Genomic DNA, 21732 nt, shown 5'->3' with positions numbered 1-21732 from the left:
GTGGAGACATTTATAAATCACTTGGCCTTTCCTAACGATGATTGTGAATAAGCCATGACCCTAACAAGCTCTGAGACCCTTTTTAAAATGTACATGTTTTTCAATAACACTAAACTACTGTAGGCTAAATAGGTAAATATATAAAATATCTAAAATTAAAAATTGTGCGTTTTTGCAGCCCAATTTCCGCATATGGACAGTACACACTGGGGAGTGAACAGGTTTATTTTTTCTTAAATGTAATGTCCACATGCTACATCAAGCTCCAATTTGAAAATCAGAGGCAAATGAGTTGTTCTGTGATAGGGGCCCATTTAGAGAGGATTTTCAGTTTGCAGTTTTAATCCTTTGCGCACTCACATTAGCACCAGCAGCCAATATATGAGCCAAAATGTCATTGTTTTATGAGATCTATTTCAATACTGTCACTTTTAGCATTTGACTGTTTCTCCTGGCTGATAAACGTAACACATGGTCTGACAACCCAAATAAACTTTATGAACTTTGCTTCGGTTCACTTATTAAAATAATAGACTATATTTGACACCTATAATTGCAAGAAATGGCCAAAAGTGCTGATAATCTTTAATTTGAACTTTCAGATACGAGGTGACGAAAATGCTAGCACATGCATTGTGGATCACTGCCAAGCAAGAGAGAATTTCTAGAACGCAGTCGCTCATTGGCGCCAGCATCCAAATGGCCAAGCAAACCTTATCCAGTTTCTAGTCTCCTGACGTGAGCTTTAGCATCTTTACCCGTTAGACTTGCAGCAAAAAGCACTTTTCAGATTCATGGACTCATCTTACTAATTGCTATCAAAAACACACTATATGTCCAAATGCTTTTGAATATCCTGTCCAATGAGTGCATTCAGCTACTGCAAGTTGCACCCGTAGCTGACACAGATGAGCAAATGCACCCACACAGCTTGTCTAGTCCCTGTAGAGAAGCACTGCCAATAGAATAGGACTCTCTGGAGCAGATGACTATAAATCTGTTGGCACCATGCCTAATGCCAGGCATGGGCTTGAGTGGTAAAAAGCCAGCATTGAGCTGTGGAGCAGTGGAACTGTGTTCCCTAAAATGATGGATGTGCTCCATCCAGTACTTTTTGGGATGGGTTGGGGAGTGATCACCCACCATCTGGACCTGAATGCAATCAAATCCTAACAGCAATGCTCAAGAATCTAGTAGAAAGCCAAGTCTTCCTTGGATAGTAGACACAGTTACTAAGTTACTAAAAGTAAGATGAACTATTTACTATAATACCCCTGATTTGGAAAGAAACAATGAATGAGCAGGTGTCCCAATACTTTTGTCCATCACTATAATGTCTCTTTTTAGAAATACAAGTGTATGGAGTGATTTGAGCACTGCATCTGCCTAATATAATATAATACCACATCTGGGATGATATGCTGAGACATTCTGGCTGTATCACTTTGGACGGGTCTTGGGGAGATGCCCTACTGTTTTGTGCGGCTATTTGCAGCCCTGCCCAGAGGAATCTGGCCATGTGACTGACAGTCAGATGTGGTGAGCTTTGTCCAGCAGTGCTGGCACAACCACAGGGAAACTGGTTGTCCATCTGACCACTTTGGAGAGGCTGCAGCCCCGGGGCTGAGTGACATTGTTGCATGACCAGACGGTGATACGGGGGCTGCTCAGCTGCTGCTTGATCCAGCACACACACACACACAGGCTAGAACAATGCTGTTAACCCAGCCCACACACACACACACACACACATACTCATGCAGAAACACACTCTCACTCAGAGGGACAGCCCAGATGCTGAAACGGATTTTTACAGCCATCACCCAGTTGACGTCCGCTCCTCTCGGCCAACTGCGTGTCATCTGCAGCCTGGCCTGAATGTGTGGGTGGCGGGAGGGAGCAGCCGTCTGTGGCTGGACGGCTGCAAGACTCAACTCTTGGCCCTCATCAGCCAAAGAGGACGTCTCTCCGCAGACCTGAGTCCAAACTGGATGGCGTTTCCTGTGCGAACTGACCAGTGGCGGTACATGGCTCTGCTGTAGCATATGCTCTAGCTGAAGGTCAGCTCAGACTCCAAAGCTCTGCTGATGCAGACACCGTCTCCCCTACGGCAGCTTGGGTGCGTTTCAGTACAGTGCAGAACATGAGGCAGATAGTTATTAGATGTAGCCAGGACACAGGTGACATTTGCTGGTGATGCAAGCAAATTAATCACTGCTAAGATACATGATATGTCCAAAATGTTTGTGGACACCCCTTCTAATAAATGCATTCAGCCACTTTGCCCTAAGTCGCACCCATTGCTGACACAGATATGCAAATGCACGCACAGATGTACTGCCACTAGGATGCTCTGGAGCAACTAAACATGAAACTATTGGCATGGCCTGATACCAGGTCTCGGCTAAAGGGATATAAACCCCCCCAGCATTGATCTGTGGAGCAGTGGAAGAACTGTGTTCTCTGGAATGATGCACTTTGGGGATGAGGTGGGTGGTGATCATGCAACAGCCTGACCTCACTAACGTTCTTGTTACTGAATGCAATCAAATCCTCACAACAATGCCCCACAATCTAGTAGAAAGTCTGCCATGGGCAGTAGAGACAATTACTCCAACGAAAACAGGATAAACTCTTTTTTAATTCCCTGGATTTCAGACGACACAATAAGCAGTTGTCCCAATACTTTAGTCCATGTAGAATCTACCAAGCCATGTTTAGTGTTTATAGTCTTTAGTTTGGCACAAATCTACAAGGCTAATGTAGCTAACAAGTAATGGAAAATAATGTAGCACTTGCCTCAGCCCACATCAAGTTAAGTGGCCCATGTCCTCATCCATGTTTTTCTTGTATTTAATGTTTTTCCGTGCACCAAAACAGTCACAATTCATTTTGACATAACCAGTTTATAGCCAGGGTGGCATGGCGGTGCCGCAGCTCTCACAGGCCCAAGCTTGTGGGGTCGTTTATTTCGCTAGTGTCTGTCTGTGAGGAGTTTGGTGTCTTCTGCTAGTGTCCATGTGGGTTGCCTTCAGGTACTCTAGTTGCTGCCCACTTTCCAAAAACACACATGGGCGGTGAACTGGCCATGCTAAATTGCCCCTAGGTGTGAGTGAATGGGTGTGTGTACCTTGTGGTATCCTATGGTGGACTGGCGAATTGTGCCTAGTGATTCTGGGTTGACTCTGGACCCATTTCCCTGACCACTTAGGAATCTGGAGGTCCTCTAGAACCAATATCAAAGGTCTGTTCAAACTGGCTAAATGGGTGGGGCTACACTGCTGTAGGCTCAGTGTGCTCCTTTACATTTTCGGCATTTGGCTGGCGCTCTTATCCAGAGCCACTTGCAATGTTAATCATGCTACACAGGTAGGTGAGTGTAGTGTTATGAGTCTTATCCTTACACCCTTACCCTTGGTGTAATCAAATCCTGCCATGGGGAAGGCACTGTTATTACCTGCTATGCGACAGCAAGCGTAGTAATAGATAACAATATGTACATGTGTGAGTTTTTGAGATATCAGAAAATCAGTTCATTCAAATGAGTTATTTTCTGGTCTGGGGAGTTACTGGCACATTTTAACACTGTTTACATACCAATCTCGCAGAACAGCATGGCCAAGATTCACCTGCATGGGTCTGGTTTCTACAAGACATTCAGTGCCCTGTGCAGGAGTGTTTGCACCATGTGGAAATGATTGCTTTGACAATTGCTGCACATTGGGCGGCTGCACTTTCTTCTTACATGCAGCCCGTCCTTCCACCTCATTCCAAAGATGGTTGGTGGGGTTGAGATGCGGGAACTGTGCAGAGTACTCACTGTTACATCGGTGGAGCTATTTGGTTGGACCCTGTTTACACCTGTTCTCGTCATGTGACTAGTATCTGGACTGTATCCTGATAAGATTTCAGCCACCTGTATTTATACGTGGTAGTCAAATGCGTCTTGATTCGCTAAATTCGATTGCTGTGTGGGGCGGAATATGCAAATCCGCTTGGTCATCAAATGCATCTTGAAGTGGTTTAAGTGATTGGATTTGTATCTGGTTTAAATGTGTCTTGGTTGCGTTTACACTTGCATTTTCATGTGGCTCGGCCTTATCCAGATATAATCCTGATACTCAAGACGGATGAATGGAACAGGTGTAAACGGATCTTGTGAGCAGTATCATGCTGGAAGTATTTAGAAACTGCAGCCATAACCAGCCATTGGTGTGATTTTTACGCAGGTAAGTAACTTTTAACACTGGGGACATATTTTATTGACAAGTGTAGACAGAATCTGGATCTGGATCGGGATCGGGATCTGGACCAAATACCTTTCGGATACAAAACGAATGTTAACGCCAGCTGAATAGCAATATAGCCAAGGATATAAGGCTCCTTTAGGCCTACTTGTTACCAACTATAGCCTAATAGCTCCAGTGCGAAACGAGCATCAGACAGCAGTTACATTTGGGGTAATAGGAAAAGTCTATAATGTGATTTTACACAAATTCATGTTTTCAAGAGTGAATCAAATCTCAGACGTTCCACTGGAGCATTCAACAACTGAAATTTGTGCACAATGGTATTTTTCTCATTTTTATTATACATCATTCCAACAGCGACAACACACTGCACCCAAAATAAGAATGTAGCTTCCGATAAACAGCTGGATGCTGAAGGACCTCATGATTTTCTCATGATGTTCATGCATAGTCAGTTGCTCCCATTTCCAATATTTTCCTCCAAGGTTTCAAATTCATCCATCTCTTTCTGCCAAGTGCTCAAATTCATGTTTGCTTGTTCAGTGGTTATGAATTCAACACTAGGTCCCAGCACATGACAAGACTAGTGAGTGCTTGTCTAGTGAGTCCTTTTGCTCCAGCAAGCCCTCCTGAAATCTGTCTGCAGAGGGGCCGGGAGCTGTGCAGCGTTTGCGTCTCATTCGCCAACTGCTCGGAAGCGGAGTGAGGAGAGAGAGCGACAAGACTAGGCAATCTCTGAAGTCTGAGAATGCCGAAGAGTGAGGCAGACATGAAAGTTGGCCTATTTCATGGTCAGGCACTGGGACTGGGGAGGGTCCTGAATGGCAACGCAGCTACTTTAATGTGACAGACAAGTCCCTAGGCAAAATGAGCAGACCCGTAGCAGGCAGGCCCAGGTACTTGATGAGTGTGACACCTTCACCATTCCACTGGAAACGTCATTGCTGCACGCTCCGCTGCCTCTCCTCAGAATTCGCCCAAATAAATTTGCTTCTCATGCGGAGTGACGACGGCGCCAAGCCCTCACCAACCTGTCTGCCCCGGCTCTGTTGAGATCATGAATCTCCTTGTCGACGCTCGCAGGCCTTTGCTCCCCATCACTGAGTGCTTGCCTTGGGACCCACCTGCCGCCCGAGATTGCGGCCCGTGTGAGCCAGAGGGTGAGGCTGCGACTAGGCTCTGGTGAAGAAGACACATTCCCACGTTCAGACGCCGTTTGCTCGGGTTGCCAAACACAGCCTTGCCCTACTGCCCTATGCGCGCAGTGTGACAGGTTGGGGGGTTCAGTGCCCGAGGGCTTAGTGCTACTTAGGTTTACAGAGCTGTGGATGACTGACATGTAGAGACAGGCCAACAGCAAAAAATTCTTTCTTCCAACATCAAGCTGCCAAAATAAGGCAAAATAACTTGAGTAAATGATATGAGTGTAATATTTTGCAGTGGATTATGATGCATCGTTGCATTGGTTGTGAAATGCTGGGATACATTTCAATGTTTTACAATAATATTCAATAAAGTATGCGATCACATTTTGTGCATTTTTTTTTTACAGATTGCGCCAAAATACTACAATTAATCTTGGTGAAATTTGAGATTACATGCACTGAGGTCAAGCATGTACACCCAACACCTACACTGTGCACTGAAATTCACTGGAACTGCACATCACACACTGAAGACGACTTTAGCTTGGTGGTATTTGCGGTTTTATTAAAAACTGTATTTAAAAAAAGTTATTTTTTCCTTACACTGTATGTAAATACACATCTGTATGTACTGGAATGGCATCTCCCTGAGAAGAAAATGACAGTGACTAGCCTTGGTAGCAGCCCAAGTAATAAGCCTCAGGGAGATGTGAAGAAGTACACGAATGCCAGGAGTCAACACTGTGTACGCAGATGGAAATGAATATGTTGATGCGCGTGGCACGTTTGTTAACTGTATGAACTCATCAGCTCATGTAAGAGTAGGCCTACAGCCTGGATGAGCTCTGATGAATGTGGTGCAGTTGCAGCCACCCTGATAACATTACATCTGTTTAATACCAAAGATCTATCATAATCCAGCATTCCTCTGTGATTTGACCATCTGCTTTTTAGGCAAATACCCCTAAACGACTTAAGTTTCATAAGAATAGACATTTCCTTAGGATCTATTCACAAATTTTTCAATTTGTTGTCTTGAAAAGAAACAGCTAATGTACAATGACAAGAAAAGCAAGTCTAATGAACGGCGAGGTCATTGACCTCAGATAGATGTTCATAAATAAATATAATTTTTTTTCTTCCTGAGTAGACACTCATCGCGTATCTGGGCATCTTTGCTGTTCTACACATATTGTGAAAATTATTGCACGAGAAGGTGGTGTAGATAAATGCTCCCTGACCTTCACATTTCAGCTTTTTTATACCATGCTGTTCATTGATTGAGAGCTGTCAGAACTAACATCTGACAATATGAATATTTAGTGCTGCAACAAAATTCACACCTACTGAATTCATAGGATTGAGGAGCAGGCCAATCCCTGGTGACTCAAATCACAGTGGAGAGAGATGTGATTCATCGTACTAGTTCAAGAAGTGTGGGTTGCACATCTGGCGTGCAGGATTTCATCATTTCAAAAGGAGAGTAAGGAGAATGCACATTCAATCCAAAATCAGTATAAGCACACACAAAAAGGACCTGCTTGAGAAGCGGTTAGCTACACTCTTATACATAAAAAGCAGAGTTGAAGGTTTTCTTCTTAGAAGAATCCTCCACATTCATTTGGCCATATGGACACTGCAAGAGACAACAACAAGTGTCAAGTGAAACCTGCACACTTATAAAGGCTTAATGTCATTATAACACATTTGATGTCATGCCTATGGGTGTGCTGCTTCATGCCAGGCGTCACCTCCATCACTTCCGCAAAAAGTGCTCAGCGTTAATGAACGTGTGGAAGTTTACATCAACCTAATGACATCATGATTCTAAGAGAAGACCTGAAATGAGTCTAATTATAACTGTGAGGTTTTTTTTTTTATGTATGCATGTAAACTAATCACGTTTTATTGTATTTGAGTTAGAAGAACTTACATGTCTACATGCACTTCCACAGCACCTTCCCCTCTGCTTGTGGGCAAACTCCGTGAACACCTTGTAGCCAGATAATGGGTCAACATATGTCCTTTTGCCAGCCTGAAAACAAACAGCATGTATGAATGGCACTGAAAACACTGCTTCGGAAGGGTACATCTTGAGACCAGCACCCTCCCCTACAAGTATACATCATTGCTGAGATGTTTCGTCAGAATCACAAGCTCGATTAGTTTTTCTTGAGGGGGGAAAAAAGACAAACAAACAAAAAAACCCAAAAAACAAAAACAAATCCAGTATTTTTTGTAGACGGCCATTTTTTGGGTTTTGTCTGAACTGAACTCAACTCAGTCAAAATGGAAAACGGTAGAAAGTTTGTGGACGTCACCTCCGACTTGGTTTAAAAAGGCAAGCACGCCAGTTTCAGCCATGACAGGCTCCAACGGCAGAAGAGCCTGCGGCGGTGTGGTGACATGCCATTTCCCATGCCATCTCCAGGCTCCATAGTGAAGCTGACACCGCCTGTGCATCCACTGCTGCTTCTGTGTGCGCACTTGCCGAGGTTTCAGGTCTTCTGGAACTCCCTTTCTGCCATCAACTTTGACTCCACCATTCACATCTATCGCTGTTGACAGCCGCAAGGACACGAAATGAACCCTGCATGGCTCTTTATTGGACATACAGGCCTCTGTTTGAGTGGAGCCTATATCATCACTGCATTGAGCACTATAGTGAGCCTTTTAAAGGTTCACCAAAGTCCATGTAGGCTAAACTTTTGTGAGATAAACAACAAATTTTCTGGTAATACCTCAAAGTAAAAATTAGAGGAAGGGTCATACAGCTCTTTTATCTCCACCTCACAGATTCCCTGTACGTCTTTACGGCTAGTTTAACCATGTCATGTTTTGATGAAAGGTGGCCCGAGTTTTAGCCTACATGGCTCAGGCTAACTATTGAGATAGAAATATATTGCAGTTCAATGCTTTTACCATTGGAACATAATTAATATAGATTTCCATAACAGTCATTTTTCATAATGTTTTCTTATCCTGAGATTCCCACAGAGTTCTCCAGTATAGTAGTTATTCTAGACCAACTACATACCTTTATAATAATCGACATACTGTCTCGATACACTGCTGTGTGACTTTTTTTTAAAAGCCATCTTTAGTTCTGTAGCAGATGATTTGCTGCAAATAGTTAATGGCTCATTTCTCTCAGGCCCCGTAGTAAGAATTAGAGGAAGGGTCATACAGCTCTCTAATCTCCACCTCACAATTTCCCTGTCATTGGCTTGTTTTACCATATTTTGAATAAAGAGGGCTGGTTTTTAGTCTACATGGCTTATGCTAACTGTTGACTAATAAAGATATTGTAGTTCTAGGCTTTTACTATTGGAACGTAATTAATACAGATGTTTTCTTATCCCGAGATTCCCACAAAGTTCTCCTGTCAGTATAGTAGTTATTCTACATTAAATACATACCTTTATAATAATCGACATACTGTCTCGATACACTGCTGTGTGACTTTTTTAAAAGCCATCTTTAGCTCTGTAGCAGATGATTTGCTGCAAATAGTTAATGGCTCATTTCTCTCAGGCCCCGTAGTAAGAATTAGAGGAAGGGTCATACAGCTCTCTGATCTCCACCTCACAATTTCCCTGTCATTGGCTTGTTTTACCATATTTTGAATAAAGAGGGCTGGTTTTTAGTCTACATGGCTTATGCTAACTGTTGACTAATAAAGATATTGTAGTTCTAGTTTTTTTTACTATTGGAACGTAATTAATACAGATGTCATTTTTCATACTGTTTTCTTATCCCGAGATTCCCACAGAGTTCTCCAGTCAGTATAATAGTTATTCTACATTAAATACATACCTTTATAATAATCGACATACTGTCTCGATACACTGCTGTGTGACTTTTTTAAACATCTTTAGCTCTGTAGCAGATGATTTGCTGCAAATAGTTAATGGCTCATTTCTCTCAGGCCCCGTAGTAAGAATTAGAGGAAGGGTCATACAGCTCTCTGATCTCCACCTCACAATTTCCCTGTCATTGGCTTGTTTTACCATATTTTGAATAAAGAGGGCTGGTTTTTAGTCTACATGGCTTATGCTAACTGTTGACTAATAAAGATATTGTAGTTCTAGTTTTTTTTACTATTGGAACGTAATTAATACAGATGTCATTTTTCATACTGTTTTCTTATCCCGAGATTCCCACAGAGTTCTCCAGTCAGTATAATAGTTATTCTACATTAAATACATACCTTTATAATAATCGACATACTGTCTCGATACACTGCTGTGTGACTTTTTTAAACATCTTTAGCTCTGTAGCAGATGATTTGCTGCAAATAGTTAATGGCTCATTTCTCTCAGGCTCCCCTATTGGACATACAGGCCCCTGTTTCAGTGGAGCCTATATCATCACCCCATAGTGAGCCATGTGGAGGTCCATCAAAGTCCTACACAGGTGCTCAAACTATTTGTCTGGAGGTCTACCCCCCAAAAACAGCACATTCAGGCTTTTCACGATTACACGACGCTGTGTTATTTGTTTGGGAATCGTCTGGGAAGAAGCGACCGAAGCTACGAAGGCTTCCGTGTCCTACACGACTCCGTTTCGGTGTAACACCTCCAGTCCGTCCCTTTCCCCCTTACCTTGCACGCCTCCTGGTGAAGCCCGTGAATGAGCCTCTCCTGCTCGGTCAGGGAGCTCTCCTCCAGCAGCTGAGAGGGTCCGGCAGTCTTTCCCACACTCGGCTCTTCCGATTCCGCCTCACTCCCGGGTGTATTGTGGTGTGAGCAGGTCAGAACGACCCCCCCCTCCCCGAGCGAGGAGCCCTCGCTGCAAGTCTGAGCTGACATTATAAGCGGAGCTTTTCCCAGTTTTAGACCCCCACACAGAGTCCAGCTGCTTCTGCAGAGCCCACCGAGAGGAAACATGTCGCCCCCAGCTAACTACTACCATACCTCTGTGAAATGGTGGAGGCAACACTGAGCCAATCGGGAGTGAAGGGAAGGGAGAGTCACCAGCTCTGCCTCGCACCGTGTCCCCACAGTCAGCCTATGGCGAGCCGTTGTAGCCTAAAATGCCACCAGTACAAACCAGTTAGTTTTACTGGTGAAAGCTCGAATATAAGGTCTGTATTATGGGGTTTTACCTAGAAAAATTCTCATTTCAGGTCTCAACTATGTTCACTAGCAATAATCCTCTCTTATTATGCTAATATAACTTTTTTTTATTATTCATATTATAAAGATTATTATTTTTATCTTATTTTTTATTATTTATTATTTTATTTGAATCTGCAGTTTTCCAGATATCAGCACTTTTCCATGATTCGGGCTTGTTCAGATTTCAGGAATTCTCCTATTCTCCCATAGGAATGAATAGGGAGCAAAAGTGTTGGCATCCTTCGCATGTGACTATGATATTTCTACAAATACACTAGAAGCACCCAACCAATCGCATGGGGTACAGCAGCAACCACTGGACAACCACCTCAGGCACAATAGCAACCATCTGGGATACCATAGCAACACTCTAGCAACCACTAAGCAACACCATGACAAGTTGCAACTGCCTTAAATACCATTGCAATCACCTTGCAACACTAGCACCAGTCTAGTAAGCCACTTAGCAATCACCTGGGATACCATAGCAACCGACTAGCAACACCACAGAAACCATGCAGCAACAGCCCAGCATAACTACACTGTTATTAGTAAAAATTCCAATTAATTATTATTATTATTATTTATTTTTTTATTTTATTTGATTTTTTTTTACCAAAAATGTGACTTTGTATTAGTCAGAATTCAGTGTTGATGTCTGGAATTACATTTTCTACTTATAAAATAATAACAATAAGAAAAAAAAATTATTATAGAGAAGATTGTGTGAAATTTCATGTAAATCAGTGGTAACATATGACTTGTCACACTTGGCATGATGACTAGGTGGAATGGCTCTATAGATCTGTAGATCTGCTATTATTAGGCTAATACTTTATAGATATAGGCTAAAACTGCTTGACAAATGAGTCAGATTACTGGACGTCCACACTGGAGACTAAATGTAAACAAACCGCAGACCAATCAGTTATCAGCTAACTGTGAATGTATTGGTTACATTTTAAAATGAGCATCTTTTTGCTACACAGTAGCCGAAGCTCCAGACAGAAAAATACAGCATGAAATGATTCTGGTATAACCTTCATTCTCTCATTGCATTTCATAAATTCCTCTCACATCTTTGGCTAATTTAACCATATTTTGATGGGATTTGTTTACTTAAATACAGTGCTGGTATCTCAGATGACTTTTTTTAAAATAAAAAAAACAAAACAAATTGTAGATATCTTTACTTTTCTATTTACTAGTGAAGATTTTAGATAAAAGAGACAAGCGAGATAAGAGTTCCATGTAAATCAGTGGTAACATCAGACTGGTGCTATATTTAACCATTTTTAAAATGTGCTACATAGAACTACATAAGGGCAACTACATAAGACCTATATAAGGGTAATGCATCAGTTTAAGCATCCAAATGGTTTGTGCATCTAAAGAACCACTTAAGCATTACGATTGTTCTTTAAGATGTCATGGTTCTTTAGAGAACCACTGTCTTAACTTAAAGAACCCATGAAGTACCCATTTTTTTCTTAAGAGCGAATAACTCACATGGCCGTGCTGCTCGGCTGAAATATTCAGCATAGAGTTTTAATGTTGCTGTAAAAATGTACCAGTACATGACTATCTGACTCCACACTGTCTCATTTATTAAAAATGAGAAAAGATTAAACTTTTAATACAACTGTACTGTTCTTTTCACCATGGACATGAAGGCCTGTGCTGGCTTGAACTGGGGCTTGTTTATTTGTGAAAGGGCTAAACAGGCCTTTGGCGTAGGACAGAATAATACCCTCTTCAGTGACACATGGCTGTTTTCTCAAAAACAGTGGGCGGTGTGTAAGAGGTGCTATTTCCTTCTCAAGAGCACTAAAACCTGCCTGTCCTGCACTTTATGCACTGTCCTGCACTTTATCTACACATGCCACATTACAGTAGCTAGCTCTGACACAATTAGTACAGGCCAGTGGTTCTTAGTCTTGATTATCATTGCTCTGCATGAGGGCAATTAGTAAAATATGTAAAACTCCAAACGGCATATGGCAAAATATTTTTAACCTTTAGTTTTACCTTAATTCCATCTTTTATAGATTTAAAAGAACTAAATAAGAAGCAATGCTTTAGGCACCCTGCACGGTCAGTACTCAGTACTCTCCTATTTCTGCAGTTGTTGCTGCACAGTAGAATAGTGCACCACCACTCCAGAGTCTGCTCAATCTTCCTGATATTATTTTGCCATTTGTTTTTATTACATTCAAGGAGGAAACAGCTACCTGTAAACTCTTTAATATGTTCTTATAGCCTTCTCCAGCTTTGTGGGCATCAGTTATTTTCATTTTCCAAGTGTTCAGCAGCTGCTTAGAGGAACCCATGGCTGCTGACTGTTGGGAGAAGATTTAATGAGTCTGAGTATTTATAAAGCTTTACAATATACATGATTATGAACAAGCTGTAGCCATAACAAGCTAATTAAGGTCTGAGACCTTGGTCATATATATATGTTTTTTTTTTTACTGGTCGGGTCAAAGTTGGTCTGGAGACGCAAGGCAGCAAGGCAGGATTACTTCCTGGGGTATACGGATCAGCCATAATATTAGCACCACCTGCTTAACATTAAGCAAGTCCCCCTTGTGCCGCCACAATAGATCTGACCGTTCGAGACATGGACTCCACAAGACCTCTGAAGGTGTACTGTGGTATCTGTGGTATTTTTTGTTGGGTTTTCTTGTCTAAGGTGGGGAGAATAGTCTTAACACACCCTCAAGTAAACCTACTTACTGCGCTTCTGTGACGACTGATACAGTACCAAGCCTCCTACATCCCTCCTACAACGTTAAAGCTGAAAAGAGGCAGGAGTTGTGACTAGTGTTTAAGCAGTATGCTAATATAGGTCTTGTTTTCCCCTTTTTGACACAATGCAAATCTGGTGTTTGTCTCTGGCGGTCTTTGCATCGTGTCTACATTTTATGATGGACGGATCAGTAAAAATGGAGTAAAATCTTTTTACGATGACTTTCACTGGAATTCATTCATATCTGGCAGCAAGACATTTGCAGCAGATCCAGTGAGGTGGTTGTGAGGTGGGGCCTGCATGAGTGGCCATGGCCCAGCCGCCACTTGCCCCCCTCATGGCAGGTACCACTGCATCCCACGACCACTGCATCCCAGACAAATCCATCAGCAACATCTGCCAGATGTTTTGAAGACGCTCTGACCCCGTTGTCTAGCCATCACAGTTTATGTCTCGGCCCCTTGCTTGACAGATGTCACTGTAGATGTGCATTAGACGTGGTTCTAATGTTATGGCTCATATACAGCATACTTCCACTTCCAACACCAGCACATGTCCACCAGCTCCAGCACTCCCTCCCTCCCTCTCTCTTCCTCCCTGATCCCACACTGTTCATATATCCATATCTGTCCCTCGCAGAGTGGGGTCTCCCTACTGCCCAGGTGTTCAGCTAACGTCGTGACGTCACGCTGTGCTGGCCGCACTTCCTGGTGCTCGGCAAAACACAGGCAGGAGGGAGCAGAAGTGAAACGGCCGCTCGGCTGCCAGTCTCGACTCACAGGGAACAAAGTTTGTCCGCGTACGGGAGACACGGCAGCTGCCTAAAATGTGCTCCAGGTAGCCGGGAAACAGCAGAGGTCCACAGCAGCGGCCGCGTCCAGGTCCGCGACCGTCGCGTCGAGACTGATAGCCAGAGCCGGCGAGAGAGAGGGTCGCGATGCTGTAGCCATGGACAGCAGGATACGGTACGACCGGGCTGTTGACTTCTGGAGGAAGAGAGCCTGTAGAGAGTGAACACACCCGACCTGGTGGAGCAGTAGCCGCGCAGAATTGGGGGGGTTAGCTCTGCTAGCTATCCTAGCTATCCCCGTTAGCAGGGAGCGCTCCAGGACTGGGCAGGCAGTTAACGTTAGCTTAGCTTAGCTGGGATGGACTGAAACGGCGCTGCTTTTACGCAGCTGTGTTTTTTGTTGTTGTTTGTTTTTGGACAGGGACACATGACGCGGAGTAGTGGACAGTCCAGAGCTGGAGGTCCTCAGGGGGTGTAAATGGCCAGTTTGTTTTGTGGAAGCTTATATTTGCCAGAAATATGCAGCGCTGGAAGTGCGGGTCCAGAAAAGGCGGAATCCATCCCAGGATTTTGTTCCAACTGCCTGGGCAGCGCTGCTGCAGCAGCGCTGCCCAGGCAGTTGGAACAAAATCCTGGGATGGATTCCGCCTTTTCTGGACCCGCACTGCAAATGTCTTGTCTTCTGGGTGCAGAAATGAACCAGCTCAGCTATCTCTGCACCTTGATGGCACGGAAGAGGTTTGGGTGAACGTGTCTAGAAACCACAGGCTGACACACACAGTAGAAAGCACATTTCTGAATATAGTAAAGCTATATAAGTCTTTTGTATCTGTTTCAGCGAGAACCCTGAGAGAACCTTTGATTTGGTACTACAGGTGGCTTGTCCAGCATCCGAAAATGAAGGTGAGTTTCTGTATTTTTATTTTTAATTTATTTTTTAAATCCTTTTTTTGTTAACACACCCTCAAGTAAACCTACTTACTGCGCCGCTGTGACCACTGATACAGTACCAAGCAGCCTCCTACATCCCTGCTGTGGCCCGTCCAGGTACAGCCAGCTGCATCTGTGGGTGCGGGAACTGAAGCTGGGATGTTTTTCCTCCAAAATAAAACGTTAAAGCTGAAAAGAGGCAGGAGTTGAGACTAGTGATGCGATAAAATACTGCATCTCAGTTTTGGCCGTTTTTCCCTTTTTGACATAATGCAAATCTGGCGGTTGTTCTTTGCATCGTGTCAAAATTTCATGATGGACGGATCAGTAGAAATGCTCCAATATGACTTGGACTTTTTTTGATTGGAATTTCTGAAGGTATTTTGCTTCTCTTGTAAAGTTGCCGTTGTGGAGATAACAAGGTTTTTGCATAACAGTGATATTCAAATAAGATCAAACGAGGTTCAAGTAAAACACAAAAGAAATAGTTGCCAAATGTTGATGACTAAAATGTAACTATAGAAAGCATTATATATATATATATATATGTGTGTGTGTGTGTTATATAATATATTATAATATTACTAAGTTTGTTTCATAAGTCTCAGATATACTTAAAGTATACTGTAAATGGTAGCAGTAGTACACTTTACTGTAAAGTTTTAAATAAATTGTTTGAAATTTTTTTAATTAAAAATTGAACTGTTACAGGACAGTTAATATGAAAAGTGAACTTTTATACTTTTATACTTAAATAATTAGTTCACTTAAATAATTTAGATCTGGTCGTTTAGCCTAGTCCTGGACTAAACAGCATATTTAATTGTTAAATTGTTATTGTAATTGTATAATTGTTATTGTAAATGATTGAAAAAGTGCAGGAGCTAGATTTAATCCCTGTCTGAGAAATGAACCCGTAGAGTTACTTACTTTGTACATAAACATAGGATATTACATCGTATACATTACAATGCTACGTGAATGCATATAACTGAGTGAACCTAACCGAGTCGGCTATAGCTATAGTAGCTATATATAAACTGTGGTGGCCATTAAAAATGCAAATTCTTGACTGTCCACTCTGTGACCTGTAGGTCCTCAGCGTGGGTGTACAGCGCCTCTCGCAACTATTACTGCTTTGTCTCTTTACATTTGGCTACTTTATTGTTGGTTAGAAAGCGGTCGCCTGTATGCAGAAATAAGTGTTTTTTTTTTGTTTGTGGATTCCTCAGATCTGTAAACTACATTTTCATTTTTAAAACTGTCATTTGTAGAAGTGACAAGCCCCTCGACATGGTTATAGCCTAATTCACGAATAGTCCAGTGTAACTCCTCTTTTATTTGGCCTGTGAAATTAATGTCATTGAGATTAAATATGCTGCCTGTGTTGAAAGCCTTTTATTAATATTCGTAAGGGCTTTTGATGAATGCATTGGTTTTTCTTGTTAAGCTGCTTGTAAAGGTGATGAGTGAATAATGTGCCCTTAGGAGTCTTGAGGCTATATGAAGTTAAATAGCTGAGAATGTGTAAGAATTGTTGCTGCGCTGAACATGGTATCTTGGATCTGTAGACTGACAGAAAAAGTTTATTTCTGTTCTTTGAGCTCCGCATGACGTGACTTAACTGCTTTCTAAAATGTAGTCTTGTAGTTGTTCAAAGAAAAATCTGATCACACTGTAAATTTTATTGAAAGAAATACTAACCAGAGTCTCGGTGGTTCTACCCAGTATATTATGCATAGGACACTGTTGGACAGGTGGGCCGTCACTAGGTGGACATATGTGCTCTTTGATCCAGATCGTTACTGTTAAAACTAAGCAAAATAAAATCAGTGAATAAGGCGGTTCTAACATGCGGTAGGCATGTGCTGTTTGCAAATCGCAGTATGTCAACACTAGTTATCATTTGGGCTCCTTGCAGAACACCCTTGGTGCCTTGTAGGCACAGTTGAAAGCACATGGAAATGTCATCAGTTCTTCTGTTAAACTGGCACTGAAGTTGGGCTTTCTCAGCGTAGTTTTCTAAGCATGGTCACACCCTACTGTAAGGGTTTCATGAGATGTACATCAGATTTCTTTGTTTTTTAAAAAAATAATTTTGGCATTGTGGATATCCTCAGTATTTAACATCGGTCAACTACACGTTTCATTACAAAGCGAGCAGAGCTAGTCCTGGTTAATTGGATTTTGAGTGGTGTGTGTGGAGTATTTTACTTTGGTACTTGGTACTGATGTATAGTTTTAGATTGCTGTGCAAGTTGTTGGGCAAAATGATATTCATGGAAATATGATGGTGTTCATATTCTGTGGCCTTCAAAACCTGGGTGTAAAATTCTGCTAAATGGAATGTAATATTGCATAAGCCAATATTTATATGTATCTGTGTGCCGGTATTGATGGTGTAGATGGACCATGAGTGTCATTTATGTGATTTCTGGACAGTAACAACTCAAAGTAGCAAAGTTTCCTTATATCTGCATAGGAAAAGGCTGCTGATCTGTAATCGGGCACCGCTGCGTTTAAACGTTCGGGATCGTCCAGCTCTGTGTTCTCCACCTCATTAATTAGTTTCTTCTCGTTCATGTTTGGTGAGCTAACCGTGTTTCGATGAAAGGCAGCTGCCATCGCCGCAGTGTTGTTGTTGAGGTGTAATATCAGTGTGATGGGCCGTCCAGCCACGCTGGAGCTCTGCAGCCTGGAGGTGTGTAGAGGCAGACCTTCATTGTTTATAATGGGAGCGGTTGGATTTGCTGACGCTAGCTCACGTTGCTTGTTGTTAGGACTGGTAGTAGTTTAGCATAGATTTGTGCTTTTTAACTGACTCTTTACTCATGGCTTGTTGCACTTTGCCAGTACATTTGAATGATTTCTTGGCTGTTTTTTAATTACAAACATAGAATACAAGTAAGGTGGGCTGATACTTGCAGAGATGCGTTCACAGTGCCGTTATTGTAAGCAATTGCCTGGAAGGGTGGGAAATATATTTGGTCGATAGTTGGTCAAAATCGTGATATTGTGGAAATTTTCAGTGCTTAAAGAACACTGATCGCCTGCACATTTAATTCTAGAGTGTAATTAGTCTGATTTTAGCAGATTGTCAATAAAAAAATCACTGTACTCTGTATGGGCGAGTAATTCAGTAGCAGTTTTAAGAGTCTATCGCTGCTGGAATTTTGCCTGCAGGCCCAAATAATGGAATAAATATTGTGTATATTGTGAAATTGTCTTTAAATATCATGATATAATATTTTTACCATATCGCCAACCCCTAATTGCCACTCGTAGAAGGCCTCTGAACCAATAATATTGCAAGGTTAGAGCCAGCTGTGCTATAATAATGAATGTACTTCAATATATTGTGTAGTTCTCCTGTAGAGCATGGGGTAAGGTCAGCATGGCTGTGTTTTCATTTCATCTCAGAACTCAGGTCACCGAGTCAGAGCCAGGTTATTCATTTCTTTTCCCTCTTTCCTAAGGACCCACACTTACTCAGGCTACCCAGAGAATCAGGCTGGACGAGGGGTTTATTGAGTTACTCTGTGCGAAAACAGATGAGGAAATGATCAGTCATTTACTTTAATGAGAATAAAAACAAAATCCCCTGCTTCCACGCTGATATCTAGCATTGAGTAAAAGGATATGAACAGTTGTGGTATATACATTGTCTGTGGTTTCCAACGCCGTGTCGTTTTTCATTGCTCTTTGACATTAAGGAGGTGAGGCGCAGGTGGGCCACTATGGCAGCGGTCACAATGACCGAAAAAGGAAAGTGCTGCACGTCCAGTTGCTGACGTGAAATTTAAAATGCGTTTAGGTCTCGTACACTCAGAGCCCACTTCCCTTCTGATCTGCTGAGGTTATTCTCATTTCCTGACCCCAGCCCTCAGGAGTGCAGCTACATTTCAGTCAGTTTAAGGCCAAGGAAAAGTTTGATGTGTTATCGTTAAGCTTAAGAACTTCAGGGACGAGGGATTTTCTGATATATTATACTCAGAATATCACAAAGCACTTTTTTCATATATTGTTACAAATGAAATGTTTTGAATTAACAACCTCCCCTTTCCCCTTCCCCTCCTCCAAAGGCCTTTTGAGACACTTGTGAGACTGGGCTACATAATTCATCAACTACAATGACAGTATTGCTTATTATGAGCAGTAGTATAAATTGTAAATTGATTAGCAGTTAGGGGCGACCGATATGGTAAAATTGTTGTATCTGTTGTATTTGTAAAGACATTTTTACACAATATTTATCACTATATTTATCATTATTTACAAAATATTTTATCACAATATTTTGACACATTGACAATGCGTCAGCAGGGGCGCAACCACTACTTAAAAAAGCTATTCAAATACCATCTCTTGCTTAGTACAGTGATTTAAAATATATATATATATATATATATATATATATATATATATATATATATATATATATATTTTTTTTTTTTTTTTCATTCAGAATGTTCTGCAATGTTCTTTAAGCAGTATCCTCATATTGTGTATTACAAAATAAAAAAGTATTGTCATATTGCCCATCCCATTAGCATTTGTACACAACCACTGGTACATCTAAGAAAGTACAATTACAGAACATCTAATGCTAATCTCTGTGTTTACTTGTTTCATTATGCATGTTTTTTTCCAGTTCAAGTTCATTTTACGTACTGTTATTTTGCTATTGAGTTCTGACAAGATCAAATTACATTTATTTTTTCTAATTTGTATTACTGAAGCAATTCTACTCTTACTTCGGAAGTTAACTTATCATTCAGCATTTTATCTAAAATTGGAAAATTCCAGACTACAACCTTAGTCGACTAAGGTTGATAATCAGTCACAGTGCTGTGGAAAGTGTAATTGAACAAAAATCTAAAATGCAAAAAAGGGCCCTGAGAGAAAAAAACAAAAAGCTGATAATGAGAATTTTACATACACACACAAACAGGTTTTTCACCAGAAGTCAGTGAATCAAGATGTTATAATATTAATAATGCACTCTGTGTATCCAATATTGGAATACAGGGGTGACCAACTATTTTCTGTAGTTTTTAGTGTCTAAATTTTAGTCAAGGCATTTTAGGTCACACTTCCTTGCAGAACTGCTTTAGGATAGATGGTTTTAGGCCTTCGAGCGTAAACTGTGCATTTTAGCGCTGAGAATAACATTTCAGTAGGATTTGGGCCATTGCAAAAGTTTCAATTTCTTAATTTTTTAACCATTGGATCATTGTCATATTGCATGCCCCAACTGCACTTGACTAATTCTCTGATACAGAGCAGACTTCATGGCTCCCTTAACACTAACACCACTAACACCACCTGCTGCTGGTATGAAATTCTAATGGATTTCCTCAGACATTAAATGGTCCAGGTCGACCAGAAAACGTACCTTAATGTTTATCTGTTTATAACACATTGTTCTCACAGCTTTGTTGTAACTTTCACAGAAACCAGAATCCAGAAACGAATACTGAACCTTTACTGAACCTTGAGTTTTCTCACAACGCGGCTCTTTTGATTGTTCAGTGCTCCTATTCACATTTCAACCAGTCATCGGTCTCTTTCTTTTAGAAAACCCCACCCCCAGTATCTCTCCTATGCCTAGATTAAATATATTGCATCGCATTTGAGGCATCTAAGACGCTAAAATGTGATAAAGACTAACCTATCATACGCTGAGGAGAATCTGACCTCATACTTATGTTAATACCTTAATGTAATGTGTGTAGCTGGTGTTAACCAGAGGATGATGGTTTCCCCCTTTTTAAATCTTAGTTCCTCTCTAGGCTCTTCCTCTTGCTCCGAGGGAGTTTTTCCTTGCCGCTGTTGCCATTGAGGAGGCTCGGACCCGGACCTCTGTAAAGCTGCTTTGTGACAATATCCGTTGTGAAAAGCGCTGTAGAAATAACTGGATTTAGTGGCCTTGTAAGTTCATTACACTATTATGTTTTAATATAGGAGATGCTGAGACTAGATCATGTGGATCAGCGTTTTCACACTCTGTGTTGAGCGCAGACTGTAACACTGTGAGGACTGTTCTCTGTAGAAATATGATGTCTTTCTTTTAACCTGAGCAAAACCTGATTTGCAGGAAGCATGCTAAAACGGGAATGTTTTCTAAAAATATGAATTTTAGCAGATGGTGTGCAAACCTGAGTTCCCACTTCCTGAAACAGCATGTACTTGTGCAGAGAAGCAGATTCTGTATTTTTTTCCCTTCTTTATTTCTTTTTATTTCTTTATTTATTTTTTGTTGAAATTTGCAGATACCTTTTTTCCTTTATCAATTATCTTCTCACTGCAAACCGCATTTAACCACCTGTGGAGGTCAGGAGTCCTCTCTTCTATGTTCATAAGAAGAAATTGGTAGTTTTGAATTCCTGCCAAGATTTTCACAGCAGCATGTCATTATAAAGACTACTGTTGAAGCACCGTCGAGTTTCAGAGATGTTGCCCTTAGTGCACTTTTTGGACTCTCGTGACTCAATGATAATGCACTAATGGCTGTCCTCATGAGGAAGTAAAACCCGAATATCATGTAATACAGCTGTGGTGTGTTTTGTGTAAATTATTCTTCTGTGTTCTCTTAGGACAGGTTTCAATAGGAGCAATTTATTTTTGCGACATATTGCTGTCGCGCCTTCTTAACTGAACACAGGACTGGAGCTGACAGGACCTTAGGCGGTGCGGCATGTGGCTCATTTTAGCCAGCCTGTAACATTAGAAGTGGAATACTCAGTCA

At 41.5% G+C, this 21732-nt stretch overlaps 2 protein-coding genes across 4 annotated transcripts in view; one reads left to right on the top strand and one right to left on the bottom strand.

Moving 5' to 3' along the window:
• Positions 1–4557: 4557 nt before the first annotated feature.
• Positions 4558–10353, bottom strand: c17h1orf53 (chromosome 17 C1orf53 homolog). 2 transcript variants are annotated; one of them, XR_011977700.1, is made up of 4 exons: positions 10000–10353; positions 7329–7430; positions 6743–7031; positions 4558–5429 (listed from the first exon to the last, which is right to left on the bottom strand). XR_011977700.1 is itself a non-coding variant. In XM_072660541.1 (3 exons), the coding sequence occupies exons 1-3, from the start codon at positions 10282–10284 to the stop codon at positions 6960–6962; spliced, it is 459 nt and encodes a 152-aa protein (XP_072516642.1). In that variant the 5' UTR covers positions 10285–10353; the 3' UTR covers positions 5940–6959. The 2 variants fall into 2 exon arrangements, 1 of the variants encoding a protein (XP_072516642.1); XM_072660541.1 differs by lacking the exon at positions 4558–5429 and having other exon boundaries at positions 5940–7031.
• A 3580-nt stretch (positions 10354–13933) lies between these two features.
• The window catches only part of dennd1b (DENN/MADD domain containing 1B), a 129591-nt gene continuing 121792 nt past the window's right edge, over positions 13934–21732 (top strand). For both annotated transcript variants that reach the window (XM_072660938.1, XM_072660939.1), the window contains exons 1-2: positions 13934–14229; positions 14893–14957. In XM_072660938.1, coding sequence (XP_072517039.1) covers positions 14213–14229; positions 14893–14957 — 82 coding nt within the window. In that variant the 5' untranslated portion in view covers positions 13934–14212. The remainder of the gene's footprint in view (positions 14230–14892; positions 14958–21732) is intronic.

The sequence above is a fragment of the Salminus brasiliensis genome, chromosome 17, assembly GCF_030463535.1.
Source record: "Salminus brasiliensis chromosome 17, fSalBra1.hap2, whole genome shotgun sequence".
Lineage (NCBI taxonomy): Eukaryota > Metazoa > Chordata > Actinopteri > Characiformes > Bryconidae > Salminus > Salminus brasiliensis.
Note: the sequence above shows the minus strand (reverse complement) of the source record. Positions and strands in the feature narration are given on the sequence as shown.